General features: G+C 42.1%; 1 protein-coding gene across 6 annotated transcripts in view; it reads left to right on the top strand.

Annotated features, from left to right (window-relative positions):
* Window positions 1-561: 561 nt before the first annotated feature.
* Window positions 562-27048, top strand: part of PPP1R21 (protein phosphatase 1 regulatory subunit 21) — an 85461-nt gene continuing 58974 nt past the window's right edge. For all 6 annotated transcript variants that reach the window (XM_023557254.2, XM_064277121.1, XM_064277120.1 and 3 more), the window contains exons 1-7: window positions 562-663; window positions 14745-14813; window positions 18115-18261; window positions 20308-20409; window positions 21757-21921; window positions 22100-22158; window positions 23137-23231. In XM_023557254.2, coding sequence (XP_023413022.1) covers window positions 607-663; window positions 14745-14813; window positions 18115-18261; window positions 20308-20409; window positions 21757-21921; window positions 22100-22158; window positions 23137-23231 — 694 coding nt within the window. In that variant the 5' untranslated portion in view covers window positions 562-606. The remainder of the gene's footprint in view (window positions 664-14744; window positions 14814-18114; window positions 18262-20307; window positions 20410-21756; window positions 21922-22099; window positions 22159-23136; window positions 23232-27048) is intronic.

Raw genomic sequence — 27048 nt, 5'->3', positions numbered from 1 at the left:
TGCTATCATATCGGGGTAACGTGACAGTGGAAACACAGGTCTTTCTCTCCATCTGGGTTCTGCAAAATGTAACCATCAAACGCCAGGGGGTTGCCATGGGAACCAGCTGGGGCGGGGGAGGAGGGAGCCGGAATTCTTGACGTGCTTAGAATGTTTCTTCTTCCGGTCCTCCGCGCTTCGCAACCACCGCCCCTCTCCGTCGTTCCCCGCCCATTCTGTGAGCGCTCAGCGTTCTCCTTCGCCTTCCTATTCTCTCCTACTCCGCTCCACGTCGCCATCTTGGACCATGCATCAAGATGGCGCCCCCCGGCCCCGGAGTCAGAGCCCCGGCGCGCCAGTGAGGCTGCGCGCGCACGTGCTGGGGCCTAAGGGGGCGGGGTGGCCGAGTCAGACGTCGCCCCGCCCCCGGCAGTCGCCCCGCCCCCGGCCCCCTCCGCCTTCCTCCCACCGACGAACCCGGAAGTGGAGGAGGAGGCGCGGCGGCCGTGGCGGCGGCGGAGCGCGCGGGCGCTGGCGGAGCCGTACCCGGGAGCTTGCCGGGGGCTGGGGTCCGGGGGCGGGGCCGAGCGGCCTGGGCAACCTTGCCTGGACGGGGCGGGGGAGGCCATGGCCTCGGCAGAGTTGCAGGGGAAGTACCAGAAGCTGGCTCAGGAGTACTCGAAGGTACCCACCGTGGGCAGGGAATAGGGGGTCCCCGGCCCTGCGGCCTCGGGTTGCCTCGGCAGCGACTGCTCGGGATGGAGGGGGGCAGGCGAGCGTTCCCCGCCTCCGTCCTCCGCCGTCTCTGTCCACCATTACCTTGCCTCCACCTGCAGCTCCCAGGGGATGAGGCCGGGCGGCGTCTGGGTCTGTGTGCATTTCTGCGGGATGGAGCGGGAGTTTGATCCTTGTCACAGAGCGAGCAGGCGTGGGACGGGGGTGTCAGAAACCCTGGCTTCTGACTCTGGTGCTGGCCAGGAGGGCAGGGAGGGGTGAAGACCACCTCCTCCGCTCGCTGTTCCCTCTGTTTTCGCAGCCCAGTCATTGGGAAGATCAACCTTTCGCCCATCCTGCAGGGTGGATGTGACTTACTTGTCCCCCGCCCCCGAAGCATTTCGGGAGGGTAAATAGAGTGTCAGACGTGTAAACTGCCTCACCAGGGATGGGGTGCTTTCACAAGATGATGTCTGCAGTGATGCTGAGAGCTTGAGTGCCAGGGCTGTGTGATTTTTCTTTTTCCCTCGGTCACCTGGAGTGGGGGAGAATAGCACACAGCAGGTGCTCAAAACATGTTGAATTAAGCAAAATAGGCAGCTGCCGGCTTTGTCATGCTTATGGCCTCAGTCTTTCAAACGATGGAAGCCTTACCTTGGAAAAGGGCAGTCCCGCTTCTGGGTAGGGTGCTTCTGCCTTCAGAATTTTCTAATGAGCTCATTAAGTCAGATTTTACATCTGTGGAAATCCGTTCAGCAGCCATTCCGCATCTAAAAAAACAATTATCTTGGCATTCGTGGATGCAACGGGAAGACTTAGCCTTCTTTTTTTACAGTTGGGAAAGACAGAGGCACGATTTTTTTTCTTCATGATTTTATTCACCTAATACCCAGCAAGGTAAAAATGAAACATTCCTTGGAGATAAAACAAAAACTTACACTTAAATGTACTTATTTAGTCTTTTCACTATCAAATGGGTGTCTTTTGAGATCCTCCACTTATTCCATCAGTGCTGCTCTTGGTAAAACTTTTTTTGCGATTCTATTTAAACTTGTATTAAGAGCCTGTGACCTGTTTTTATGTATCATCAGGGATGGCAAGTTTTCATCATTTGAAGGAGGATTGTTTTTGCTTGAAAGGACCAGACATTGTTTGGAACAAATCCATATGACAAAGTGGGGTGGGGAGAGGATGGCAGTGCTCAAGCTTGACCCTACTGTTCTGGGCTGAAAGTGTCTCATGAATATAACGTAAAGGGACTGATTTTCTTCAAATCGTAAACAAACTACAAAGGCAATTCCAAAGGGCAAAAGAGGAGTTCCAGAAATGTTCTGAGCTGTGACTGCATTGCTGAAATAGTTGTGTAGCCTCCTACAGTAGTAAAAACTGAGAGGCTTTATTCTTCTGGACATGTAAACTCATTGATTCAGTAGACATTTATTATGTGACCCTGGTGAGCCATCTGCTAGGGTCGGTTGAGTGTGGCGGGGTTCCAGCGTGAGGAGCTCACTGGTAATAGAATGTTCAGACATGGTACATAATGATACACCCTGAGAATGGCTTACCGTTCAGTGGGAGCCCAGAGGAGACAGACAAGTAAGGTGAAGTTAGATTGAAGAGCAGGTAAGAGGGAGGAAGGGAAGGTAGCATTTCAGGCGAAGGGAACGACCTGTGTTTGCTGACGTGGAAGGACTCTAAGGTACGTGGTGGGGAGCTGTAAGACGAGGTTGGAGGGGTAACTGGGACCTGATCATACAGAGCTGTGGATGTCATATAAGAAGTTTGAACTTTATCTTTTGAGTAGTGGGGAGACATCAGAGGTTTTTATGGAGGGTAATGATGTTACTTTTTTAGGAAAGAAACTGGTTATGGAGGATGGGTTGGAATAGGGAAAGATTGAAGAGAAAACCAGACAGGAGGCTGTTAGAATAGTTTTAGGAAGAGTAATGTAGGACTGGATGGGGTTAGAGACTGTTGGGATGGACAGGAGGGGCTAGACTCAGGAATTGTGGTTTAAAAGCACTTTGTTCCTCTAGTCATACCTCATTTTTGAGTGCCTGCTTTGCACATGTGTTTATGAAAGCCATAAAGAGGCATAAAGGCGTTCATCCTGTGTCTCATTCGTTCTGCAGAACGTTGTGATCAATTGGAGGTGGTGAGTGAGGGAAGAGCCAGAGTTGACTGTGAAGTTCTTAGGTGAGGGAACAGGAGTGCCATTGACAGAATGAGGGATGGCAGGAAGGAGAGCCGATTTGGAGCTGAAGGGGTGCATTAAATGTTGGATGCAGGCGTAGGATTTTAGGGTTGGAAGACAGATTTGTCTTCTTCACACAGTTTGAGGTGTGTTGGGACAAGTGCCAAAAATTTCTAGCAGGGATGGACTGGCTAAAAGTCAGGACAGAGGCTAGAGCTCTTGGAGTCAGTCCCATAAAGACGGTAGTTGAACTGTGAGTTAATTAAAAAGAACACTTTGGATGGAAACTGGGGACTCTGGCAGGGGTGGGGGATGTGACAGAAGGAGATGCTAAGCAGGCTGTAGAGGGTCTGCCAGACTTGGAGGGTGTCTCCCCTACTGGGCAACGCCGTTTTTTTATTCTTATAATTACAGTGTGGTGGAAGTTTCAGAACACAGAGAGAACAAAGACCCATCAAAAGATTTCATGTGCTTTTTTTAGTTCTAAGCAATTTCTAGATATAATCTATGCTGCCTCTAGCCATTTGCCTGCTGAATGACCATTCTGACAAAAGGAAGGCGTGTTCTACCTTTTTGTTACTTTTCCTGGGGCAGAAATTGTGGGCTGATGTTGAAATCCAATTACATCTTCCTTTTACCTTATTCAGGGTGTAAAGAAACAAGATCTCTTAATCTGTAGAAAGACGTCTACATGTTGAGAGAGCCGATCCCTAAACAAAGGACACTTGCAGATTCTGTCCATTCTTCCTTAATGTAGACCTCAGTTAGTGTTCTCGGAAAAGGTCCATTCCTTGCTTAAGAACTTTGGTTTTAATCTTCTTTCTCCCCGAGAAGGAAAAAAGGGTCTCCCGTAAAGGAGATGGAGAGTGTAGTTAGATAAAAAGGTGACCCATGAGTCCATGATGGATGAGAATTTCTGAGGCAGACAGAGTGCTAAAAGCATGAAGTAGTGTAGAAAGGCATGTAAGAACGGAGACTAAGACCCCAGTGGTCTGGGCAATTAGGAGGTCGTTGGAAGCTTTTCAGATTTCAGGTTCAGCAAAGCTGGGAGGAAGGGGGAGGCGTGTTGACATTGGTTTTCAGAGGTTTATGGTTTTTTTTTTTTTAGATGCAAGCTACTTCTCTGAGATGTGAGGGGAAGCTAATTAAGGTTCCTTCAGTTACGACATTGTGGATTTAAATTCAAAGACCATTTCTCACTTGGTGTTCTTCCCTAGGCCCCCTCTGTCCCTGATGCGCGGCTGTATCTTGTTAGGGAGAAGGGAGGCTGAAAGTACTCGGTTCTGCCTCATTTGATGTCAGCCCGCTGCCATTGCGGGAGCTCCTGTACCCGTGTATGTGTGTGAGCAGGTTTCAAGTTGTAAGTGCTTTCCCAGAGTTTGTGCCACGCTGAGTCAGGGGTTCTCAAAGTGTGGTCCCTGGACCAGCATCATTAGCATCGTTTGGGAATAAGTTAGAAATGCAAATTCCCAGACCTCACCCACACTTGCTGAGTCTGAAACTCGGGGGGGGGGGGGGGGTGAGGCCCAGCAGTTGCATTGTAACAAACCTCTCCAGTTATTCAGTGCACTGCTGAAGTTGGAGAACCATTGCCCAGGGTAAGGGTGTTGGCTTCAGTAGTGTTTGTTCAAATAAAGATAATCTTTTTAAGCTCTGTTTGAGGCAGTGAAAAACACTGGGAAAGCCAAACATCCATTATTTCTCTTAAAAACAGTTTATTTTGCCATTGAGGTTTCCTTTTGTTAATGAGGAGATCCTTGCCTTTGGAAGAACTCTTTAGACTTACACTCTTAGTACAGAGTTACTGGTATTGGGAAGGAGTTGGTTTTGATTCGTATGTTTACTTTTCATAATGGTGGCTGGAGATGCCTGATCCATCACCGCTTCCCATGAGAGAGATAGACTCAGGATTGGATCGCAATCGAGTATCAGCTTGTTACAACCTGTGGTTCAAAAACCTGATGCATAGGGTTTACTAGTAAAGATGGATTGGAAAACAGCTTTGGGTCCAGTGCTAATAGAACTTTCTGTGATAATGGAAGTGTTCGTATCCACACTGTCCAGTAGGGTAACCACTAGCCATGTGTGACTGTGGAGTCCTTGAAATGCGGTTAGTGCACCTGAGGAAGTGAATTTTAAAATTTATTTAATTTTAAATAGTTTATATCGAAGTAGCCACATGTGACTAATGGTCACCATATTAGATAGTGTTGACATAGGCCCTTGATCAGGGCGTCATAAACTTAAATGTCTGTGTGGTTTACATGAAGATACTCAACTTCAGATTCTGGTTCTGCAGGGCTGGCTGGGGCCTGAGATTCTGCACCCAGCAGGTGCTGTTGCAGCTGTCTGCAGACCACACTTTGCAAGGCCCTAGGAAGACAAGGGGCATTGCACTGGTTTCCTCTTGAATTCATCTGACTTACCTAGTCACAGATGGTGCAGCTCAACTACAAAGATTAAGGGTGGAAGTTTTGTCCTAGTGTATTTACCTGCCCGGGAACAGGAGCAGGAGAAGGGGTTCCATTTGAGGACAGGCCTGAGAGGAGCAGCTTTTTCCTGCATCACTGAGAAAGTAACCCTGGCCACTAGGACATAGCCTGCAGATACTTTATTCTGCCACCTAGAGGAGCAGGGACGGAGACAAAGAGAGAGACCAAAGGGTCTTCCCAGAACTTTAAACCCACTGCCATCAAGTCATCTTGGACTCATAGGGACACTACAAAACAGAGTAGAAATGCCCCATAGGGTTTCCAAGACTCTAAATCTTTACAGAAGCAGACAGCCACATCTTTCTGCTGTGGAGTGGATGGTGGGTTTGAACTGCTGACCTTTCGGTGAGCAGCCAAACGCTTAACCACTGCGCTACCAGGGCTCCTTAGAATACTTAACATGTTAGAGAACCAGACAAGGGTTGAAAGATCGTCCTGGCCAGGGATACTGAAGCTGGGCTCCACAGATGACTTCCCCCCAATACCATATGCAGAGTTTTGTGTTTGTGTGCTAAAGTGCATTTTTTAGGGAGTAGGCCCTTAACTTACCAGATCCCCAAGGGTTCCAGGACCAAACAAGATCAAAATCATGATTCCAGGCTATCCTTTCATTAACAGATGAGTTAACTGAGACCTGGCGGGTTAAGTGCCTTGTCCTAAGTCACATAGCTGGTTGATGATAGAGCTGGGACCAACACACAGAGCAGACCTTTCTCTGCACGGAAGACTGATCTGTAATATTTGGGGACTCAGGCATCTCCAGTTCACTCAGCTGTGGTTTAAGTCCATTGTGAGTTACATAAACTTCCCTAAAGATACATTCAGTTGTGACCCTCTCAAAGAGCTTTACTCTGAGAGCGCTTGAAATGAGAGCATCACATCTCTGAAGTGGCAAGTGGTGGGAGGTTATCCCGGGGCATTCCTGGATTATGAAATTCTCTTAATTGCATTTTTTTCTTAATCTGCTGACAATTTCGTTTCCTAAAGTGGTAGGATCAGAATAGAGTTTCTTCATCTATTCCTGTTGCCGTCGAGTCGAATCTGACTCTTCTCGACCCTGCAGGACAGAGTAGAGCTGTTGCATAGGGTTTCCACAGAGTGCCTGGTGGATTCTAACTGCCAACCTTTTGGTTAGCAGCTGAGCTCTTAACTACTGCGTCACCAGGGATTCCTTCATCATCTCGTGGGTAAGGCTTATTGTAAGGTAAGAAAGCCCTCAAACCTCAACCATGGGAGGAAAGAATCTATAGAATGAACTTGATTTTAACATGTTTCCCCGGCCCTCTACCTGCTTAGTGGTTGAGTGGGCTGTGTCTTATTAATGATGTCCCCTGAAACCATTAAGCTTGCCGAGAGATTTAACTGTGTGGAGGAGGGTTTAGAAATGATTCTTCTGCATATGTAGAATTTCTTGTTTTGGAATTCTACAAATGGCCCTTAGAGCAGGCCCCTGTGGCTTGCTATGGGGCTCCGTGCCCTCTGGAAGGCAGTAGTGGAAAGAACACAGTAGTCTTTACAGCCAGACAGACCTGGGTGGGTTTGAATTCTAGCTTTGCCTCTTTCAAACAGTGAGACCTTGAGCAAATTTCTTACATCTTTCTCTTTTTTTTTTTGGCTTTAATAAATAGACATTTATTTTCTCACAGTTTAGGAGGCTAGAGTCTGAATTCACGGTGCCAGTTCTAGGGGAAAGCTTTCTCTCTCTATTGGCTCTGGAGGAAGGTCCTTGTCTCTTTTTGAGCTTCTGCTCCTGCGTGATCTTCTTGTGGCTTGGTGTCTTTTTTTCCCCATCTCTGTTTATTCCTTTTCTCTCTCTCTCTTTTTTTTGTTTTAATTTTATTGTGTTTTAGGTAGAAGTTTACAGCACAAATTAGTTGCTCATTCAAAAATGTATACAGAAATTGTGACATTGGTTGCAATCCCCACAATGTGTCAGCACTCTCCCTCTTTCCCTTTAAACCTTGGATTTAACACTGTGTATTCGTCCAGTTTCCTGTCCCTTCCTGTCTTTTCCTCTTTGCTTTTGGGCAGGTGTTGCCCATTTGGTCTCGAGTACTTGCTTGAACTAGGAAGCACGTTCTTCACGTGTGTCATTGTTTGTTTTATAGACCTGTCTAATCTTTGGCTGAAAGATGGACTTCCGGAGTGGCTTCAGTTCTGAGTTAGCAGGGCGTCCAAGGGGCCACGGTCTTAGGAATTCCTTACGTCTTTAAACCTCAGTTTTTGTTTTGTTTTTCCTAGAAAGTGAGTTGCTTTAAATCTTGATGCAGCTGGTTTTTGACGTGACTTAGAAAACCAAAACTTCAAACCTTCAACTTTTTAAAATTAACCCGCATATACTCCATCCCATTCCTGAAGCCTAGAATCAGGATTTTGGTGAGGGTTAGAGAGGGTTTAGGGATAAGGTTAGGGTTGTCTTTTGTACACATTCTTTTGGAATGAGGAAAAGCTGAACATTTAAAGGTTTGTTTTATAGGGCTATAAAACAAATGTAAATGTCAAAGTGTCCACTTCAAGAAGTCAGCCTTGTCAGAATGGTTCTAACACAGAAGATTGTTGAAGATTAGATGAAAAAATGCATTTAGATGGTTCACCTCTCTTTCTCCACAGATCCTCCTAATGCTTGGTGAAGTGATCTAAGGTAATAAATCCCTAATCCCAAGCCAATTATCCTATCACACGTTGTCAAAGTGAGAGAGATCATACTTGGTGTTATGGATTGCATTGTGTCTCCCAAACATATGTGGCAACTTGGTTAGGCCATGATTTCCAGTATGGTGTGGTTGTCCTTCATTTTGTGACTTTCCTATGTGTTATAAATCATAATCTCTGCCTGTGGTTAAAGAGGATTAGGGTGGGAGGTAACACCCTTGCTCAGGTCACATCCCTGATCCAAGGTAAAGGGAGCTTCCCTGGAGTGTGGCCTGTACCGCCTTTTATCTTACAAGAGATTAAAGGAAAGGGAAGCAAGCAGAGAGTTGAGGACCTCATACCACCAAGAAAGCAGTGCTGGGAGCAGAGCAAGTCCTTTGGACCCAGGGTTCCTGCTTGGAGAAGCTCCTAGTCCTGGGGAAGACTGATGAGAAGGGTGACAGAGAAAGCCTTCCCCTGAAGCTGATGCCCTGAATTTGGACTTCTAGCCTACTAGATTGTGAGAAAATAAACTTCTCTTTGTTAAAGCCATCCACTTGTATTTCTGTTATGGCAGCACCAGATGACTAAGACACTTGCCTTACCTCTACTCTCTTCTAACAGAAACAGCTTTATGATAGGTCTGGCTGAGGCCGGGCTGGTCCAGAACCAAAGTTGTATATAGCACAGGGCAGGACACTGGTCATTACAGAGTTAAGCGTAAGACTTTTGAGGATACTTGCTGTCCATTAGGTTTGAAGAAGAGTCTTGGGAAGGAACTATTAAAATAATGACGGTACCTTGTAGTTTATGGTATAGTGCATTACTGTTGATGCCTTTTATATACAGGATTTAATTTGAATAAAACTGTATTGAGTAAGTTATCTATCCCTAGTATTGATGTTTCATTGTAGGTGGGTGATATAAAGAAGTATACTTCATGAAGAACGGTTTAGTTGACAGATGGTATCTCATTGTAGTTTTGATTTGCATCTCTATAATGGCTAATGATCATGACCATCCTTTTGTGTATTTGTGGGCAGCCTGGATGGCTTCTTTGGTCAAGTGTCTGTTCATGTCCTTTGCCCATTTTTTAATTGGGTTGTCTTTTTGTTGTTGAGTTGTTGGCGTTTTCTATAGATTTTAGAGATTGGACCCTTGTCAGATACATTGTAGCCAAACTTTTTTTCCCCATCTGTGGGTTCTCTTTTTATGCTTTTGGAGAAGTCTTTTGATGAGCATAAGTATTTGATTTTCAGGAGGTCCCAATCGTCTAGTTTATCTTCTGCTGTTTGTGCTTTTTTAGTTACGTTTGATAGTCTATTTTTGCCATAAATTAGGGCTTCTAGGTTTGTGCGTATTTTTTCTTTTATAATCGTTATGGTTTTAAGTTTTACATTTAGTTCGTTGCTCCCTCTTAAGTTAGGTTTTGTGTATAGTATGAGGTATGTATCCTGTTTCATTTTTCTGCAAATGGACATTCAGTTTTGCCAGCACCATTTTTAAAGAGACTGTCTCTTCCCCATGTAATGGATTTTGACCCTTAAATGGATAGGTTTATTTTTGGGTTCTCAATTCTGTTCCATTGGTATCTATGTTTATTGTTGTACCAGTACCAGGCTGTTTTGACTACTGTGGCTGGATAGTAGTTTCTGAGATTGGGGAGTGTGAGACCTCCTACTTTTTTCTTCTTCTTCAGTATACTTAACTGAGACCTCTTTCCTTTCCATATGAAGTTGGTGACTAGTTTTTCCATTTCGTTAAAGAATGGTGTTGGAATTTGGATCGAGATTGCGTTATATATGTAGATCGCTTTGGATGATGTTGTCATTTTTTCAATGTTACATCTTCCTATCCATGAGCATAGTATGTTTTTCAATTTATGCAGTTCTCTTTTGGTTTCTTGCAGCAGTGTTTTGTAGTTTTCTTTGTATAATTCTTTACGTCACTTTTTAGATTTATTCCCAAGTATCTTATCTTTTGGGGGCTAATGTAAATGGCATTGCTTTCTTTTTCAGAGTTCTTTTGGTTAGTGTAGAGGAATCCAACTGATTTTTTAATATTAGTCTTGTACCCGTGCCCACTTTGCTAAATCCTTCTATTAGTTCCAGTACCTTCCTTGTAGAGCTTCTGGGATTTTCCATGTATAGGATCATGTCATCTGCAAGTAGGGATTGATTTACTTCTTCCTTACCAATTTGGATGCCTTTTATTTCCCTATTTTGCCTTATTGCTCTAGCTAGGACTTCCAGTACAATATTGAATTAAAATGGTGATAAAGGGCATCCTTGTCTAGTTTCTGTCCTCAAGGGGAATGCTTTCAGTCTCTCTCCATTGAGAATAACGTTGGCTGTTGTTTTTGTATACCAAAAAACCCAAACCCACTGCCGTTGAGTCGATTCCAACTCATAGCGACCCTATAGGACAGAGTAGAACTGCCCAATAGAGTTTCCAAGGAGTGCCTGGTGGATTCCAACCGCCTACCTTTTGGTTAGCAGCCGTAGCACTTAACCACTACACCACCAGGGTTTCTTGTTTTTGTATATACGCCTTTAACTATTAGGAATTTCCCTTCTATTCCTATTTTGCTGAGAGTTTTTATCAGGAATGGATGTTGGACTTTATCAGATGCCTTTTTTTTTTTTTTACATTGATTGAGATGATGATGTGATTCTTTTCCTTTGTTTTATTTATATGGTGAATTACATTGATTGATTTTCTAATGTTAAACCATCCTTATGTACATGGTATGAATCCCACTTGGTCATGGTGTATTATTTTTTTGATATGCTGTTGAATTCTGTTGGCTAAGATTTTGTTGAGAATTGCTACATATGTATTCATGAGGGATATTGGCCTATAATTTTCTTTTTTAGTAGTGTGTTTGTCTGGCCTTGTTATCAGGGTTCTGCTGGCCTCAGAGAATGAATTCGTGGGTATTCCTTCCTTTTCTGTGTTCTGGAATAGTTTGAGTAGGATTGGTGTCAACTCTTCTCTGAATGTTTTGTAGGATTCTCCAGTGAAGCCTTCTGGGCAGGGTTTTCTTTTTTTTCGGAGTTTTTTTTTTTTTTTAAATCATCTCTTCAATTTCTTCTTTTGTTATGGGTCTGTTTAAATGTTCTACTTCAGTTTGTGTTAGTTTAGGTAGGTGGTGTGCTACTAGAAATCTGTTCATTTCTTCGAGGTTTTCAGATTTGTTGGAGTACACTTTTTCGTAGTATTCCATTATGATCCTTTTTAATCTCAGCTGGTTTTGTTATAATGTTGCCCATTTCGTTTGTTATTTTGGTTATTTGCATCTTCTCGTTTTTCTTTGTCAGTTTGGCCTGTGGTTTGTCTATTTTATTGATCTTCTCCAAGAACCAACTTCTAGCCTTGTTGATTCATTCTCATATTTTTCTGTTTTCTATTTATTTCTGCTCTCGTCTTTGTTATTTCCTTTTTCTGGTAACTGTGAGTTTCTTTTGCTACTCTTTTTCTATTGTTGAGTTGTAGGGATAAGTTATTGGTTTTGGCCCTTCTTTTTTGATGTGTGCCTCTATTGCTATGAATTCTTTTCTTAGCACTGCTTTTGCTGTGTCCCACAGGTTGTGGTATGTTGTGTTTTCATTCTCATTTGATTCTAGGATTTTTTTTTTTAATTTCTTCTATTACCTAGTGGTTTTTCAGCAAGGTGTTATTTAGTTTCCATGCGTTTGATTTTTTTCCCTTGTTCTTCCTGTTACTGATTTCTAGTTTTATAACGTTGTGGTCAGAGAAGATGCTTTGTATTATTTTGATGTTTTTGAATTTATTGAGGGTGCTTTGTGGGCTAAAATATGATGTATTCTGGAGGATGATGCATGTACGTTGGAGAAGAATGTATGCTGTGTTGCTGTTGGGTGAAATGTTCTGTATATGTCTGTGAGGTCAAGTTTGTTAATTTTGTTTAGATCTTCTGTATCTTTGCTTAGTTTCTTTCTATTTTCTCCTTCATCAAAAGTTGTGTGTTAAAGTCTCCTACCATTATTGTGGAACTCTCAGTTTCTCTTTTCAGTGCTGTTAGTGTTCGTTTTATGTATTTTGGAGCACCGTCATTGGGTGTGTAGATATTTATTATGATTATATCTTCTTGGTGGATTTTTCCTTGAATCATTGTGTGATCTCTCTTCTTGTTTCCTATGATGGATTTTGATTTAAAGTCCGTTTTATCAGAGATTAATATTGCCACTCCTGTTGTTTTTTGGTTACTGTTTGCATGATATATTTTTTTCCATCCTTTGATTTTTAACTTATTTATGTCTTTGTGCCTAAGGTATGTCTCTTGTAGTCAACATACTGATGGGTCATGTTTTTTCTGGGGAGCTCTTGAAGCAGTCATTAGGAGCCTCTGCATACCACACAGAAAAGACATGTAAGAGATTATAGATAAAAGTTAGGAAAGGGGTATGAAATGGAACCTAAAGACTGAAGTAGTATTGCTGTGTTTGGGCTCTGTGAGTTTGAAAGTGTTGAATTCTGTAATCTAGGTAGTGTATTATCCAGCAGTATGTTGGTAATGATTAAAAAATAGAGTACTAGATGATAGAAGTGAACCTTAAAATGGTATTTTTCTCTTCTGAACTTCTAGAGCAAGGAGCTGGTAAACTTTTTGTGTAAAGGGCCAAAACCAAAAAAATCAAACCCATTGTCATTGAGTTGATTCCAACTCATCGCGACCCTATTGGACAGAGTAGAACTGCCCCATAGGATTTCCAAGGAGCGCCTGCTGGATTCATATTTTAGGGTGGGGCTGTATGGTTTCTGTTGAAAGTACTTAATTCTGTTGTAGCTCAAAAGCAGCCATAGACAATACATAAATGAATGAGTATGGCTGTGTTCCAACTTATTTATAAAAACAGGAAGCAGACCAAATTTGGTCCACAGGCCTTAGTTTGTAGATTCCTGTTCTAGAGAATTTAATGTCTATACAACTTTCTTAAAAGCAGGAAATACTAGTATTCTAGTTATTTTTTGATATTTTATCTTTCCTTCTAAATCGTAAGCTCTTTGAAAACAGGGACTATATGTTCTACTTCTTTCTCTTCCCCATATCTTCTATTTAGTACGATGCCTGATACCAGATAAACTGTAATAAATATATTGTTGTCTCTCTGATTCCATTCTAATAAGAATTGCATTTCATTGGTTGGGCACTTGATGGTTTAAAGTGTGAGTTGATATAAGTTTCTCATCTGGCTCTCAGAACAACATCAGAAGGAAGAAGACAGGGCGGGTATATTGATCCATTTTATTGACCACATGACTGAGGCTTAGAAAAGTTAAACGTTCATATTGCCCAGTAAATGGCAGAGGCAAGATCTGGGTCTTCTTTCTGTTGTGACAGTGAACTGTGACTTTTAGCTTTCTAAAAATAGAAGAAGCTTGTCCTTTTAGTCTGTCTTTTGCTCTGACATCCTGCAGTGCTCCTGCTTTGCTTGCTAGAATCTTAGCAGAATTTTCTATTGAGTTTCAAATACTCAAATATCCCTACTCTTTTGGCACAGAAAAGAGCCATTTTTGTTTTCAGAAGACAGATCCAAGCTGTGCAGAATTAAAAGTAGATTATTTTTTGAGCTCACGGATAAAATTGTCCTATTCTTTTCAGTGTCTCAGAGAAGAACCTGGCCTCTCATGGTCTCTGTACTGAGCCTGGTCACGTTGGGTTTAATGTTTACACTTACTTGCTGTGTTCTCCCTCTTGAGAATGTTTTCCTCTTGCTATAGAAGGGAATTTTATCTTTCTATGCCCTGCCAGTGGTTACACGGGTGTATACGTACGAAAAAAATTCATCAAGATGTGTAATTTTGATGTCTATACTTTACTTAAGTTATTCCTCAGTTAATGGGGGGGTGAAAGAAGTCCTACCTCTTCCCCAAATACTTCCCCCACTTTCCTCCTGATTGCTTTTATTGCTTCAACGTAACTCTGTAAAACAGTAAGCAATATACACGAACTAGCTTTGTGACTCAAGTGAAGACTGCTGGGTCTGAATCTCAGCATTGTCACTTCTCTGTGCCTCAATTTTCTCATCTGTAAAATGGAGATAACTATAGTACTTAACCTCACGGACTTGTGAGGGTTAGGTGAGGTAACACATGTAAAGCACTTAAGATAGTGCCTGCTACCTAACGCGCGTTCCTGTGTAAGTTGCTATCGTTATTAATTTCTTATCTGAGCCTGCTTCTTAGTTGTGTTTGTGTACTCATCAGTTGATGCCTGATGACAAGCCTATCATCCTTGAGGCCACTGTTACTGATGGCATTTGCACGTATAATATTAGGCACCGTGTCCCACCGGGCATGTTGATGTCTCACATTTTATTTTCTCTACAGTTCTTATTGCATAACACATCCAGTTGTTTGTATTTTACAAATGAGTGGCGTGCCAGAATTTTAAGGAAAACAGTACGTTCAGTACTTCACTATTCGTACTGGTTTTTATTTAGGGAGGTAACTTGGCTTCACAGAAAGAACGATGAGCTGCAAGTCAAGGAGTTTATTCGTTGATTAGTTTTATGTCTTTGGGCAGCTCAGCTCCTGTGTCCCCATCTGGAAAATGGCACAATTATGACATTTACTACCCTCTTTGGAGCTGATGTGTATTTTTGTACTTCTCATGTATATGTATTAATTCTTGTAGAGTAACAGAAATTGGTTTCCTTACAAGCTATTGTTTTATATTGAAAACTGAATTACTGCTTGCTGTATTTCAGCTTCGGGCTCAAAATCAGGTCCTGAAAAAAGGTGTTGTGGATGAACAAGCAAATTCTGCTGCTTTAAAGGTATGCAATGGGGCATTTGCGTCATGAGGGCTGAGTTCGTGTGTTGTGAAGCACTGTGTAGGGAATTCAGCCAGTTTTCTGGGTTAAAGTCCCAACTCTGACCCCTTATTCACTAAGGACAGTGGAAGGTAACATAGTTTTTATGCTTGTTTAATATTCCTATTTGCTTAGGCATAAATGTAATGTGCTTTGATTTCCTTACTGAAGATTATGCAAAAAAAGTATTATTTGACTTTATCTGATGCATTTCTCCTATACCTCAAGGACTTTATTTAGGAAAATTCATCTGGATTAATGGGGCTTCTTATCTGTCTTGGAGCCCTGGTGACACAGTGGTTAAGAGCTCTGCTACAAACCAAAAGGTCAGCAGTTCGAATCCACCAGCCGCTCCTTGGAAACTCTGTGGGGCAGTTCTTCTCTGTCCCATAGGGTTGCTGTGAGTCGGAATCAACTCAACAGCAATTGGTTTGGTTTTGGATAGATTTTTCTGTCTTCATCACTAGGTGGAGCTCTCTGAGGGGGGCTGTGTCGTAAAACCAAAAAACCAAACCCATTGCTGTTGAGTCACTTCCAACTCATAGTCATATTTATATCCCCAGCACTAAGCATATAGTCCAAAAAACCCAAACCCATTACCATCGAGTCAATTCTGACTCATAGCCATTCCGACTCATGGTTGAACTGCCACACAGGGTTTCCGAGGCTGTCATCTGTATGGGAACGGACTACCGCATCTTTCTCCCATGGATGGCTCAAACCGCTGACCTTTTGGTTAGCAGCTGAGCGCTTAACCATGGCACCACTTAGCACATAGTACACCCCTAATAAATGGATTTACTTTTTTTAGTCATTTATCCATTCATCTTGCCTTTGGGTTCAGCTATTTAATAGTGATAATCTGTGTTAACCGGGATACTTTGTTTGAGTGATTACTTTCCACCATCAGCCCTTGTTAACTGAGGAAAGAAATGTGATAGGGGATGAAGGAATTTGTTACTGTTTCATTCCACTAGGCATGTAATAAATACTGCCTAAGACATTTTTTAAATGGATTAATTAATCTAGGCTATGGATTCCTTCTTGGCTAAGTCTCAGTTAACTCTTCTGCCTACCGCACTCTTCCGCTGTCTCTCTTGCTCCCTCCACTCTCTCCTTTAGACAAAAGGGATGAGATGCCCTTTACTCTTGTCTCTTTCAAGGGTAGCCTCAACCAGTGATATTTCTCAGGTGGGGCCACTCAGGTAACCTGGACTCAGGAATATGTTTCCTATTTAGCCAACGTAGGACCCCACACAAGAGAAGTCTGTCTCTGAGAGTACCCCTTCCTCAGGTACTGTTACCACAGACCCAGGGCTGAGATGATTCAATACTTCCTACCCTCTCTGCACCCAGGGCAGGATTACATTACCTCAGTCATTGCAGAAATGAGCATTATTTCTCCTAATGACGGTAAGCCTGTTATGGAGGACAATTATATCCCAGCTTGTCTCAGTAGCCTGTCCTGCTGTTTGACCCCCACCCATTGCTGGCTCTGTTTGGTGAACTCTGTGATGGTGGAGATGATGGTAATGACAGAAGTAACAGAGGCCATGGTGACAGCAGGTTCCATTTTTTGAGCGTGCACCACTACATCTGTGATCTCATTTTGTCTTAAACTCTGGGAGGGCAGATAACATTATTATCCCCATGGTAGAAATGGGGGTTGAGAGAGAGGTGGCGATAGATGGTTTCTGAAATTAATCATTGACTAATGGAGTGATTAATTCATTACAAAGATCTAAAGAAATTACTTTTTGTTTTGCTATTCATTGTAGTGGCCATTATAATTATAGTGCTGATGGCTATACTGTTTTGTTAGAAGGGAATGTTAGGGTGTTCTGTCTTATAGCAGGCTTTTGATTTTATTGGGTTTGCCTCTTCAGTTAGTTATCGGGTATGGCAAACATTCATTGATGTGGAGTATATGGTGGTTTCGACATGGGCTGGGCCTATGTTTACCTTTGAACTTAAGGTAATAATTACGGGCTGAGTAAACAAGAAATAGAAACGGACAATACTTATCTATTTAATGGGAATGTAATGGTTTTAGTCCCCTAAGCCCTGCTTCTCATATGCAACTAACTTCAGAAGATTGTGGGCACCATTCTGTGGTTTTTAGGTTACTGTTTCTGTATTCTGATCACCTCGTCATTAAAACCTTCCTCTTCTTAACGTAATGATCGTTTCAGTCAAAGTAATGGAAGTACAGTTCTTTAAATATAAATACAGTAGTAGATTTTAAGAAGGAGTCCCTAGGTGGCGTATACGGTTAAGGGTTCTACTACGACTTGAAAGGTTGGCGGTTCAAACCCACCCAGAGGCACCCTGGAAGACAGGCCTGACGATCTGCTTCTGAAAGATCTCAGCCAAGAAAACCCTGTGGACACGGTTCTACTCTGCATACATGGGGTCGCCGTGAGTCGAGATCAACTCAACAACTAACTACAACAACAGATTTTATTTTCGTTGAAAATAGCCATCTGTGTTTGGTTATCAGTGAATGCAAAGTTTTTTGAAATATCATAAGTAAAATATTGTTAGAATAATTTTTTTAAGAATAAACTGAAACGAAATATTTCTCTTTAGCTTCCCATTTTCTTACCCCGTTGTGATGTAAACAGAGTTCAGATTGGTCAGCAGAAGGCATGTTGTTTAGATCTTAGATTTTGTTTTTGTTTTCATTTAGTTTTAAAATGAATTGATATAGAACAGTATCTGAAAATATTTTTGCATTATATGAACATAGATTTTTGTTTTTGACTTCTCAGAGTAGTTAAAGTAAAATTAAGTGTGTAGAAAAGACTTCATTTTAACAAATTTAAATTCAGGGAGAATTTATAGGAAAAAATGAGTACAAGTAATATTTCTTTCCATTCTTGCTCACTGATGGGTCTCATCGATGAGTCTTGAGGCCCTCTTTAAAGACTCAAGTTTATAAATTTGTAGCCTCAAGCTTTGTGTCTGCTGATTTTCATAGGTTTGACAACATTTTACTGTTTTACTGTGATGTGGCTATCTGTAACTTTAGTATACTTGCTGTTTTTATTTTCTTTTTTAATTTACTTGGGCCAAAAAATGATTTTTCCACAAAACAGCTACAGACGTCAGAACTGGAATGATAAACATACAGCTTGGATTCCCTAAAGCAGGTGGTCTTGATTATGTTTTGATGAAACAAACAAGTTTTTTTTGTGTGTGTGTGTGTTATTTCTAAACCTTCAGGCTAAATTTTGAGGGGTGGTCTCTTTTCACTTTGATACAGGAACAACTAAAAATGAAGGATCAGTCATTGAGAAAGCTACAACAGGAGATGGACAGTTTGACATTTCGAAATCTGCAGCTTGCCAAGAGGGTAGAACTGCTTCAGGATGAGCTGGCTCTAAGTGAACCCCGAGGCAAGAAAAACAAGGTAGATTCACATAAAAGCAAATTGGTGTGACCTTGTCATTAAGTACAGAAGCCTACAGGCCATCCTGGTTTTAACAGAAGATCCCATCCCCAAATTCTTTTTTTAACTGACCCCCAAATATTACACCTGGCTAGTGGATCAAGAAAGCAGGCATTTACCATTTGTATTTACTAAGTATAGAGACATTTTATATGAAACTAAGTTTTAAAGAATTTATTAGGACCAAACATGTACATGGTTAAGTGTCTGAGAAAAGTAGATGGAAATCTCTTATTGGTCAAAATTGTTGGTATCTTTTGGTTATACAAAGTTGCTATTAATACAAAGTAGGGTGAGTAAGATGAGAAATATTGTCAAATTGTAACTGCTGTTCATAAGATGTGAAAGTAGCAGTTGAAACACTCGTACCTTAGGTTTATATAAGTCCATAGCAGATGCGTTTTTCTAAGTGTTCATTCTTATGCGGACAGTTTGGTATTTTTGCCCTGACTGTATTTGCCACATACTGGGCATTTGACATAATGATATGTCAGTAACTTTCCCATATGCTTTTCCTTTACATGGAAGAATTCTCTAGATCAGCAGTTTCCAAATAAAGGGGGAACAAAAAAACAAACTGGTTGCTGTCCAGCCGATTCAGACTCATAGCGACCCTATAGGACAGGGTAGAACTGCCGTATATGGTTTCCAGCAAGCTCCTGGTAGATTCAAACTGCCAGTCTTTTGGTTAGCAGCTGTAGCTCTTAACCACCTCGCCTCCAGGGTTTCCCAAGGGGAAACAGAGAATGCAAAACAGATAAGTATTAGACCAGCTTGGGAAACTTTCCCAAGGTACCGTATTTTTCACAGATAACGCAGACCCACACACATGTAACGCACGTAGCACACCTAGGAAAGTAATGCGTGGAGAGGTTGCGTGGTTGGCAAAGAGGCATATAACGCATGTGTTATTTGTGTAAAAATACGGTACACATACTCTAGAAATTCTGAAAGACCCTAGGGAGGGAATAAAAAAAAATGGCCACCTATAATTCAACAATGCTGCCAGGTTATTAAGGTCTTCTCCCAGGACTGTTTTAGCAGAAGTTTGGGGGTAAGACTTCTGAATGAATTTTAATCCAGATTTGAGAGAGCTGTGGAACCAGAGTATGTCATTCAGCAGCGTTCCTTATGCACCTTTGGGTTCTAAACATGGTGAATATTTAATGCCTTTTTTTTTTTTAAGTAGCTGCTCCATTTTCAAAGGGCTTTTCCGTCTTTGGTTCACACTGGATGTTTTAGTTCAGCAGGTGGCTTCATCTGAAGTGAGGAGCGAGGGTATGAGAAAGCAGAGAAGGGTGGTGACTGATGTGTGAACGCTGTTTCACTGTCAGTCTGTCTCCTGAATGGTCTCAGTTCCACGAAGTCCGTGAAAACAAGTGTTCGTTATTGCATCTGTTAAATAGTGCTATTCTTCTCACTCGGAAATGTTAATAAAAAAAGCAAAAAGGAAGGTATTTTTCATAATCTTGGAACTTTTCTCTTCTGCTTATTTATAACGGCTTTATTTTATATGGTTAGGCTTTTTAAAAAAAAGAAATTTATGCGAACTTTGAGATACACTTACGTTTGCGAATGCTGTTAAGCAGTCTTTTAAAATTTCTAAAAGGAGTTTAGCAACTCAGACCACGGAACTGATAAAACTGTCATTTCCCAAACCAAGAGATTGAACGGAAATGATACTCCTTACGTATTTGTATAGCTGGCTTTCTGGGGATGCACTGTCCCCCAGCAGAACAACTCCTGAGTTCACCTACAGAGAACAGCGAGCCTTCCTGCTTCTCTCTCTCTCTTTTTAAAGCTTTCCTGTCCATTGCAGTATTTGCAGTTCCAACTTGCGTCACACAGGAAAAGTTAAATGATGGACTGCCTAGCTTTTGCAGGATTTGTTGAGAATGGTGAACATGTAGAAGAGACAGGCTGCTAAGGTGATAGCCAACCTGTGTACCGTAGGCTTTTTCTCTAGAGGGTGAAAGTTATGTGGGCGTAACTTATTCTTTCCATCAGAAAAGTGGAGAATCTTCCTCTCAGTTGAGTCAAGAGCAGAAGAGCGTCTTTGATGAAGATCTGCAGAAGAAGATAGAAGAGAACGAACGCTTGCATATACAAGTGAGTGAATCTTCTGGTTTTTCCTGGTGAATTGAAAAATGGGCTGTATGATCTAGAATGTCGAAAAACCTGTACAGATAGAATGTTTTGTGTATGTGTGGGTGTTTCAACGTCTCTTTCGGTCTTAGATGTATATGTCACGTCATTTATTCATTTCTCAAATCCTGTATACATCTTAATGTGGACTTGGGCTTTGAAGTATGCATTTTTGTACAGAGGACAGCAGAGTGAGTTTATGTTTAACAATAGAGAAATATATGGGAACTATTCATTCTATAGGGGAAACCCTGGTGGTGTAGTGGTTAAGTGCTTTGGCTGTGAACCAAAGGGTCGGCAGTTCGAATCCACCAGGCACTCCTTGGAAACTCTATGGGGCAGTTCTACTCTGTCCTGTAGGGTCGCTATGAGTTGGAATCGACTTGACAGTGCTGGGTTTTGGGTTATTCATTCTATATAGGAAACGATTGGATGGATCGTTTAGGTGGCGGCTGTTTATCCACAAGTAGTGTTTGCTTTTTGGTTTAGTAATGTTTAGTTGGTTTCCTATCTGTTTCTTTGTAAGGTCCGTGAGAGTATGGTTTCCTATCTGTTCCTTTGCATGGTCTATGAGGGGAGGGCCGTGTTGATTTTGTTTGCCCAGCTCGGCACAGGGCCTCCTCCATGGCCAGCACTCAGATATTTGTGGAATGTTGAGGAACAGTGAATGCCTGTCCCCAGACTGTTCTGTATGTCGTAAGTTTCATAGTGTAGCATTTCCAAGTATAGCTCCTGATTTTTTTTTTTTTTTGCTATAGTCAAATGGCAAAATAAATGTGGACTAATTCTCAGTCTTTGAAAACACTAAAAAATGAACTCTGGACCTCAGTGCCTTTTGTGTCTAAGTATTCATCATTCTTCTTTAGTAAAAGGACTCTCACTGAGGGGACAAGGTTTACCTGTTTTAGCGTTAGCATTTGTTCTAATTTTGATTATCTAATTGTGGCTGTTAGCCTAGTAGAAAAGTTATACCCTGACAAGGTGAATTCTCTGTGTGCCAGAAATTGTATGCAAGAGAAATTCATGAATCTGGGAGGAAGGAGGCTTTGGAGTAGGCTTCCTGTGTTCAAATCGTTTCTGCTGTATTCTAGCTGTAAGACACTAGGCAAGTCATGGGACTCCATTAAGCCCCAGTTTCCATATCTGTCAAGGGGGTTGATGATAGGACTCCCTCTGATATAGTGAGGGCTCAGTGAGTTGAGTGAACATATGGAGTCATGTGGACGTTGCTCAGTGAATATTCGCTGTTGTTCTCCTTTTGCTTGTGTGGTTGAGGATATTGTGAGAAGAGAAATGGTCTTTTCCTTTCAGTTTTTTGAAGCCGACGAGCAGCACAAGCATGTGGAGGCAGAGCTGAGGAGCCGGCTGGCCACGCTGGAGATGGAGGCCACCCAGCACCAAGCAGTGGTCGACGGCCTGACGCGGAAGTACATGGAAACCATTGAGAAGCTGCAGAACGACAAGGCTAAACTAGAAGTAAGGCCGACTGTTTGTGAGAGCATGTGACAGGATAGTCAGGGCTTCTGTGAATTGTCTGTGCACTTTACAGAACACAAGTTAGTCACTCGGGGAGACTGTTGCCTGCACTGTCTCCTAAGAGTGCCCACACCTGTATCCTGAACCACCTGCTTTTTTTTCTTCTTCTAAAATTCAGGTAAAATCTCAGGCCCTAGAAAAGGAGGCCAAGGAATGTCGACTTCGAACGGAAGAATGGTATGTGGAAACATGAATTCTAAGAGGGGCTTGAAGTCAGGATCAGAAGACCTGAGTTTTGGCTTTAGCAGCTCCTGTCTTAATTTGAAATGAGGAGATGGAGTAGTTCATCTTCAGGGTTCATTTTAGTTTTGTGATCTTTGGGGCCTTAAGCATTCTTGATAGAGTTGTTTGTGCAATAGCCCACAGCCTGCAGATGTTTTGGGTTGTGGCAGATAACTTTCTGGGACTCCTGTACTGAAGACTGGGTGCTTTCTGTTTACCACTCTAAGGCCCTCTGATTAATCATCCCAGGCGGGACAACTGACTAATCGTCACAATGCAAGCCTTTTTATGTATATTTTGAATTAAATACGGGTTTTATATGATATACTTTGGAGATACCTGAATCTTAAAATATCACTTATGGATGGAAGTTAAATTTACATGATAAATAACATAACACTTTAGGTTTTAATAGGATTGATTCAAGTGTATTTCTTAGTTCAGTTTACTTGCGTTGGCAGAATTACATACATGGTTCCGATGTGTACTGATTCTCATTATCGAATTAAAATCAGAAAAAAAGCTTCAGTTTATTTTCTTTGAGCTCAAGGAAAAAAGATCTGACATAATATTAAAAAAAAAAAAACTTTGCTGTAATACTTGAATAAATACATGTCATAAGGAGAAAATTTATGATTTTGAAAATGACTCTAAAATTACTTATTTTCGGAAAGAAACTTAGGGTTGATAAGATAGCTGGGACTGTGATAAATTCTTCCAAACCTCCACACCGTTCAGCCCGAGCCGCAGGGGTTTTAGATTGGAGGCTTAGTATTTTTCTCGTCTTTGTCTTTTAACAATTCTCCACCACCAAGAGCATCCCAGATGTAAGGCACGATTCTCTGAAGCCCAGTACCAGCTGTCGGGGAGACGAGCAAATGAAGATTCGCTGTCTAATTGGTGATAATATGGTTTTGTATTTTTTTCTTTCAGTCAGTTGCAGTTAAAGCATCTTCATGAGGATTTGTCGGGTAGATTAGAGGAGTCCTTATCAATCATCAATGAAAAAGTACCTTTTAATGATACAAGTAGGTACTATGTTCGCTTTGTCATTATTTGCAACTTTGAACCTTCCAGTTTGTGGTAGTCAACTGATTAAAATAACTTCTAATCTATTTGGCAAAAAACTTAATTGGCACAACATAGAGTTGCCCTCTTCTTCTCTTGATGAGATCTGGCCTGCATATTTCATAGGGGAGATTTCAGATTGACATGTAACTACTCCAAAGCCAATTTTCTTGGAGGAAGCCCAAATCCATATTTTCTTATTGCATGTGTTTAGCATGTCCCAAGGTAAAAACCAACCTGCACATGAGGTACCCAGATGTCTGTACAGAAAAAGATTTAGCTCATGCTGGTGTTGGTGGGGGAGGGGGATCTTCTCTGGCTTATATCTTGTGCCTTCTGCTCTTTTTTTTTTTTTAATATTTTACTGTGTTTTTGCTGAAAGTTTACAAAGGAAATTAGTTTCTCATTTGACAATTTCTAGACTTGTTGTTCAGTGACGTTGGTTACATTCTTCACAATATATCAACATTCTTGTTATTTCCATTTTAGTTGTGTAGTTTCCATTAATCTGGCTTCCTTGTCCCCCCTTGCCTCCTTATCTTTGGCCTAGGGTAAGTGTTTACCATTTGGTTTCATTTAGACGATTATTTTTGGGAGGACAGTACTCATAGGTGATATTATTTATTTTATGGGCCAGTCTGCCATTTGGCTGAAAGGTGATCTCTGGGAGTGGTTTGAGTTCCAGGTTTAAAGAGTATCTCAGGACAGTAGTCTCGGGGGTTCATCTATTCTCTAATGGTCTGTAAATCTGGCTTTTTTTTTTTTTTAGGAATTTGAGTTTTATTCTACATTTTTCTCCCATTCTGTCTGGGAGTATCTGTTGAGTCCCTGGTCTGAACGGTAGTGGTAGCTGGGCACCATCTAGTTCTTCTGGTTTCAGGGTAGGTGATGTCATTGTTCATGTAGACCATTGGTTCTGTAGACTGGTTTCTTCTTTGAGACTTTGGTTTCCTTCTTTCTCTGCAGCTCTGGATGAGCAGAAACCAATAGTCATGTTTTAGGATGGCCGCTTGCAGGCTGTTAAGACCTCGGATGGTACTTAGCAAATTACCTCCTGCCCTTTGATTACGTCTGATCCCCAGTGACAGTTAGGAGGCTGACTTGGGAAGCCCTGTTTCCTGTTCACCGTGGGAATGGCCTGGCAGGTAGTCTATACACCCAAGAGCAGCAACAACAAAAAAAACCTTTAAAAAAAATCAATTTACATGTGTGATGGTGGCAAATATTCGATCTCTAGACAATAATTCAGTCAAAACCTTGAAAGCCGAGAAGATACTTAATTGTTTGGGTTTTGGATCAATTTGGATTCAGATTGATATGTTTGCTTTTTCTACAGTCGCATGATTGAAAGTGATTTTTACTTCCCCTAAAATTTTCTTAGGAAGATCTAAAAAAAAGAGGAAAGAAAAGAAACCAAAGAAAAACGGTGGCTTAATTTACCACCGAAATCAGCATGTCTTTATTATATCACAAATTTAGGATCCTCTTTGAAATGCCTGTTTCTAGCATTTCTATTAATCTAAATAACATTATCATACTTTGGTCCGCTAGACTTAAAATCTTGGCATTTCATTTTCCCTTAGACCCTAATATCAGTCATCAGGTTCTAGTAATTTTCTTCTCACTCCCTTTTGAATTTCTTCTCCTTTTCCCAATACTAATTGTTAGCTTGTTTTAGGTCCTAATCACCTCATCTACAGGTTATTACTTTGAGCCAGGAAATATTCAGAGATCATTTGCTAGGTGCTCAGATGGGCCATTAGCGTAAACCCAAAACCAAATCCGTTGTTGTCACGTTGATTCCGACTCATGGTGACCCCACGTGTTACAGGTTAGAACTGCTCCGAGGTATTTTCTCGGCTGTAATCTTGACGAAATGGCACTGGTTTTTTTTGTTTTTTTTTTTAATCTTGACGAAAGTAGATGGCCTCTAGGTAGATTTGAACCGCCAGCCTTTCGATTAGTAGTCAACTGGAAACTGTTTTTGCCACCCAGGGACCTGGTAGGTAGCACAGAGGGTGCAAAGTTTATAAGGTAAAAATCTCTTCCTTCAGGAGCTTAGAATCCAGTATGGGAGAGGTAGGATACACAAATGTCTAAAATGTAAGCTAGACTGTGCCTTAGAGAAGCTCTTGGGACTCCAGAGGAAGGAGAGGTTACTCCTGGGGGGGTTGTTTGGAGAAGGCTTCCTGGAACAAGTTTGCTTTCATCCGGGCTTAGATGGATGAGTAGGTTTTGTTGGGCAGAGGTGAGGAATAATGAAACAGAGTTGCATGGAGCCTTGTGTGTAGGACGAAAGGTGCCTTCATGGTCTGGGGAGTAGCAATGAGTCAAGCATGACAGGAGACTAGGGTGGGTGGAAAGGTGGAGGGCAATGACAGGCAAGTTTTGACAGGAGGGTGGGAGTGGACCATAGCGTTCCAGCCTAAGGACTTGGGATTTAAACCATAAGGCAGTGCGGTTATTGGAGAGGTTTTTGAGTCAGAGAATATGATGAAATCTGTGTGCCCACGAAGCTAATCTGGCAACTGAGTGTAGACAATATTGGAACAGGAGAAAGGGGCTGAGACTACTGTGATTGTAGTTCTGGTGTGCGATCATGGAGCCCTGAGCCTGAGCTGTCAGGAGAGGTGCAGAAAGTATTGAGGAAAGAGAACAGCTCGGTCCTTGGCTGGGCGTGAGGGTAAGGGAAAAGGACAAAGCAGGCTGATGAGAAGATGGTGGTACAGTTGACAGAAATAAAAGTCTGGTAGCTGAGGAGCGAGTTTTTGGGAAAGAGGATGAGGTTTGACCTTGGAAGATAAACTGACAGTGATCTCAATGGGATGGATGAGCCCCTGTATTGGGAATGATGGGAATTAGGGGTGCAAAGTGGGTCCTTGGTGAATTCTCCATCTCAGTGGTCTGAGGCTGAAGTGGAGAGGAGCCGGGGAAAGGGAGTGAGATAGAAGCTGAGAAGGGAGTGTTTCCACCTAGTGGGCACTGGCCAGCTGTGTGCCCTGCTGTGGAGAGCTCGGAGAGGGTGATGAGGGTAAAGGCAGCTGGGCTTGGCGACTACGAGAGGACTACCGACCTTTGAGAGAAATGCTTTGTGCATGGTGCAGTGGACCCCAGATTGCTAGCACAGGGGATGGGAATGAATGGACGCTGAGCAGACAGAGCAGTGCTGCTTTCTGAGCAGCAGGGGGTGAAGAGGAGCCCTGGTGGTGCAGTGGTTTTATGTTTGGGCAGTTCAGCCTGTGCCTCCATCTGAAAGATGGCACAATTATGATATTTTCTGCCTTCTTTGGAGCTAATGGCGGTGTAGCGGCTAGGTGCTTAGCTGTGAAATGAAAGGTTGGTGGTTTGAGCCCACAAGCCGCTCTGTGGAAGACACTTGTGGGAGTCTCCTTCTGTATAGACTACAGCCTTGGAAATCCTACGGGGCAGTTTTACTCTGTCCTGCAGGGTCGCTAGGAGTCGGAATCTACTCCATGGCAATGGGTTTGGTTTAGGTTTAGGGGGTGAAGGAAATGAGAAGTGATGTAGTAAAAGAACAGGCTGTGTGCGTGGGGGAGGGGAGAGGGTAGAGAATTAATAAGTAATAATGTTTTTAATAAGTCAAGGCGAAGAGGTCACTGTGCTGATAGAGTTAAACAAGCTGCAGCAAATGCCTTTTTTGTAATGAGGTGATGCTGAAGATGTAAGAAGGTGTGATTGATGGGTTAGGTCCCTGAAGGTTGGGGGGCTGTTCCCTGAAGGTTAGGGGGAGGGCTGTCCTAAGGGCCTAGAAGGAGG

The sequence above is a fragment of the Loxodonta africana genome, chromosome 26, assembly GCF_030014295.1.
Source record: "Loxodonta africana isolate mLoxAfr1 chromosome 26, mLoxAfr1.hap2, whole genome shotgun sequence".
NCBI lineage: Eukaryota > Metazoa > Chordata > Mammalia > Proboscidea > Elephantidae > Loxodonta > Loxodonta africana.
This window is presented reverse-complemented; position numbering and strand designations above follow the sequence as displayed.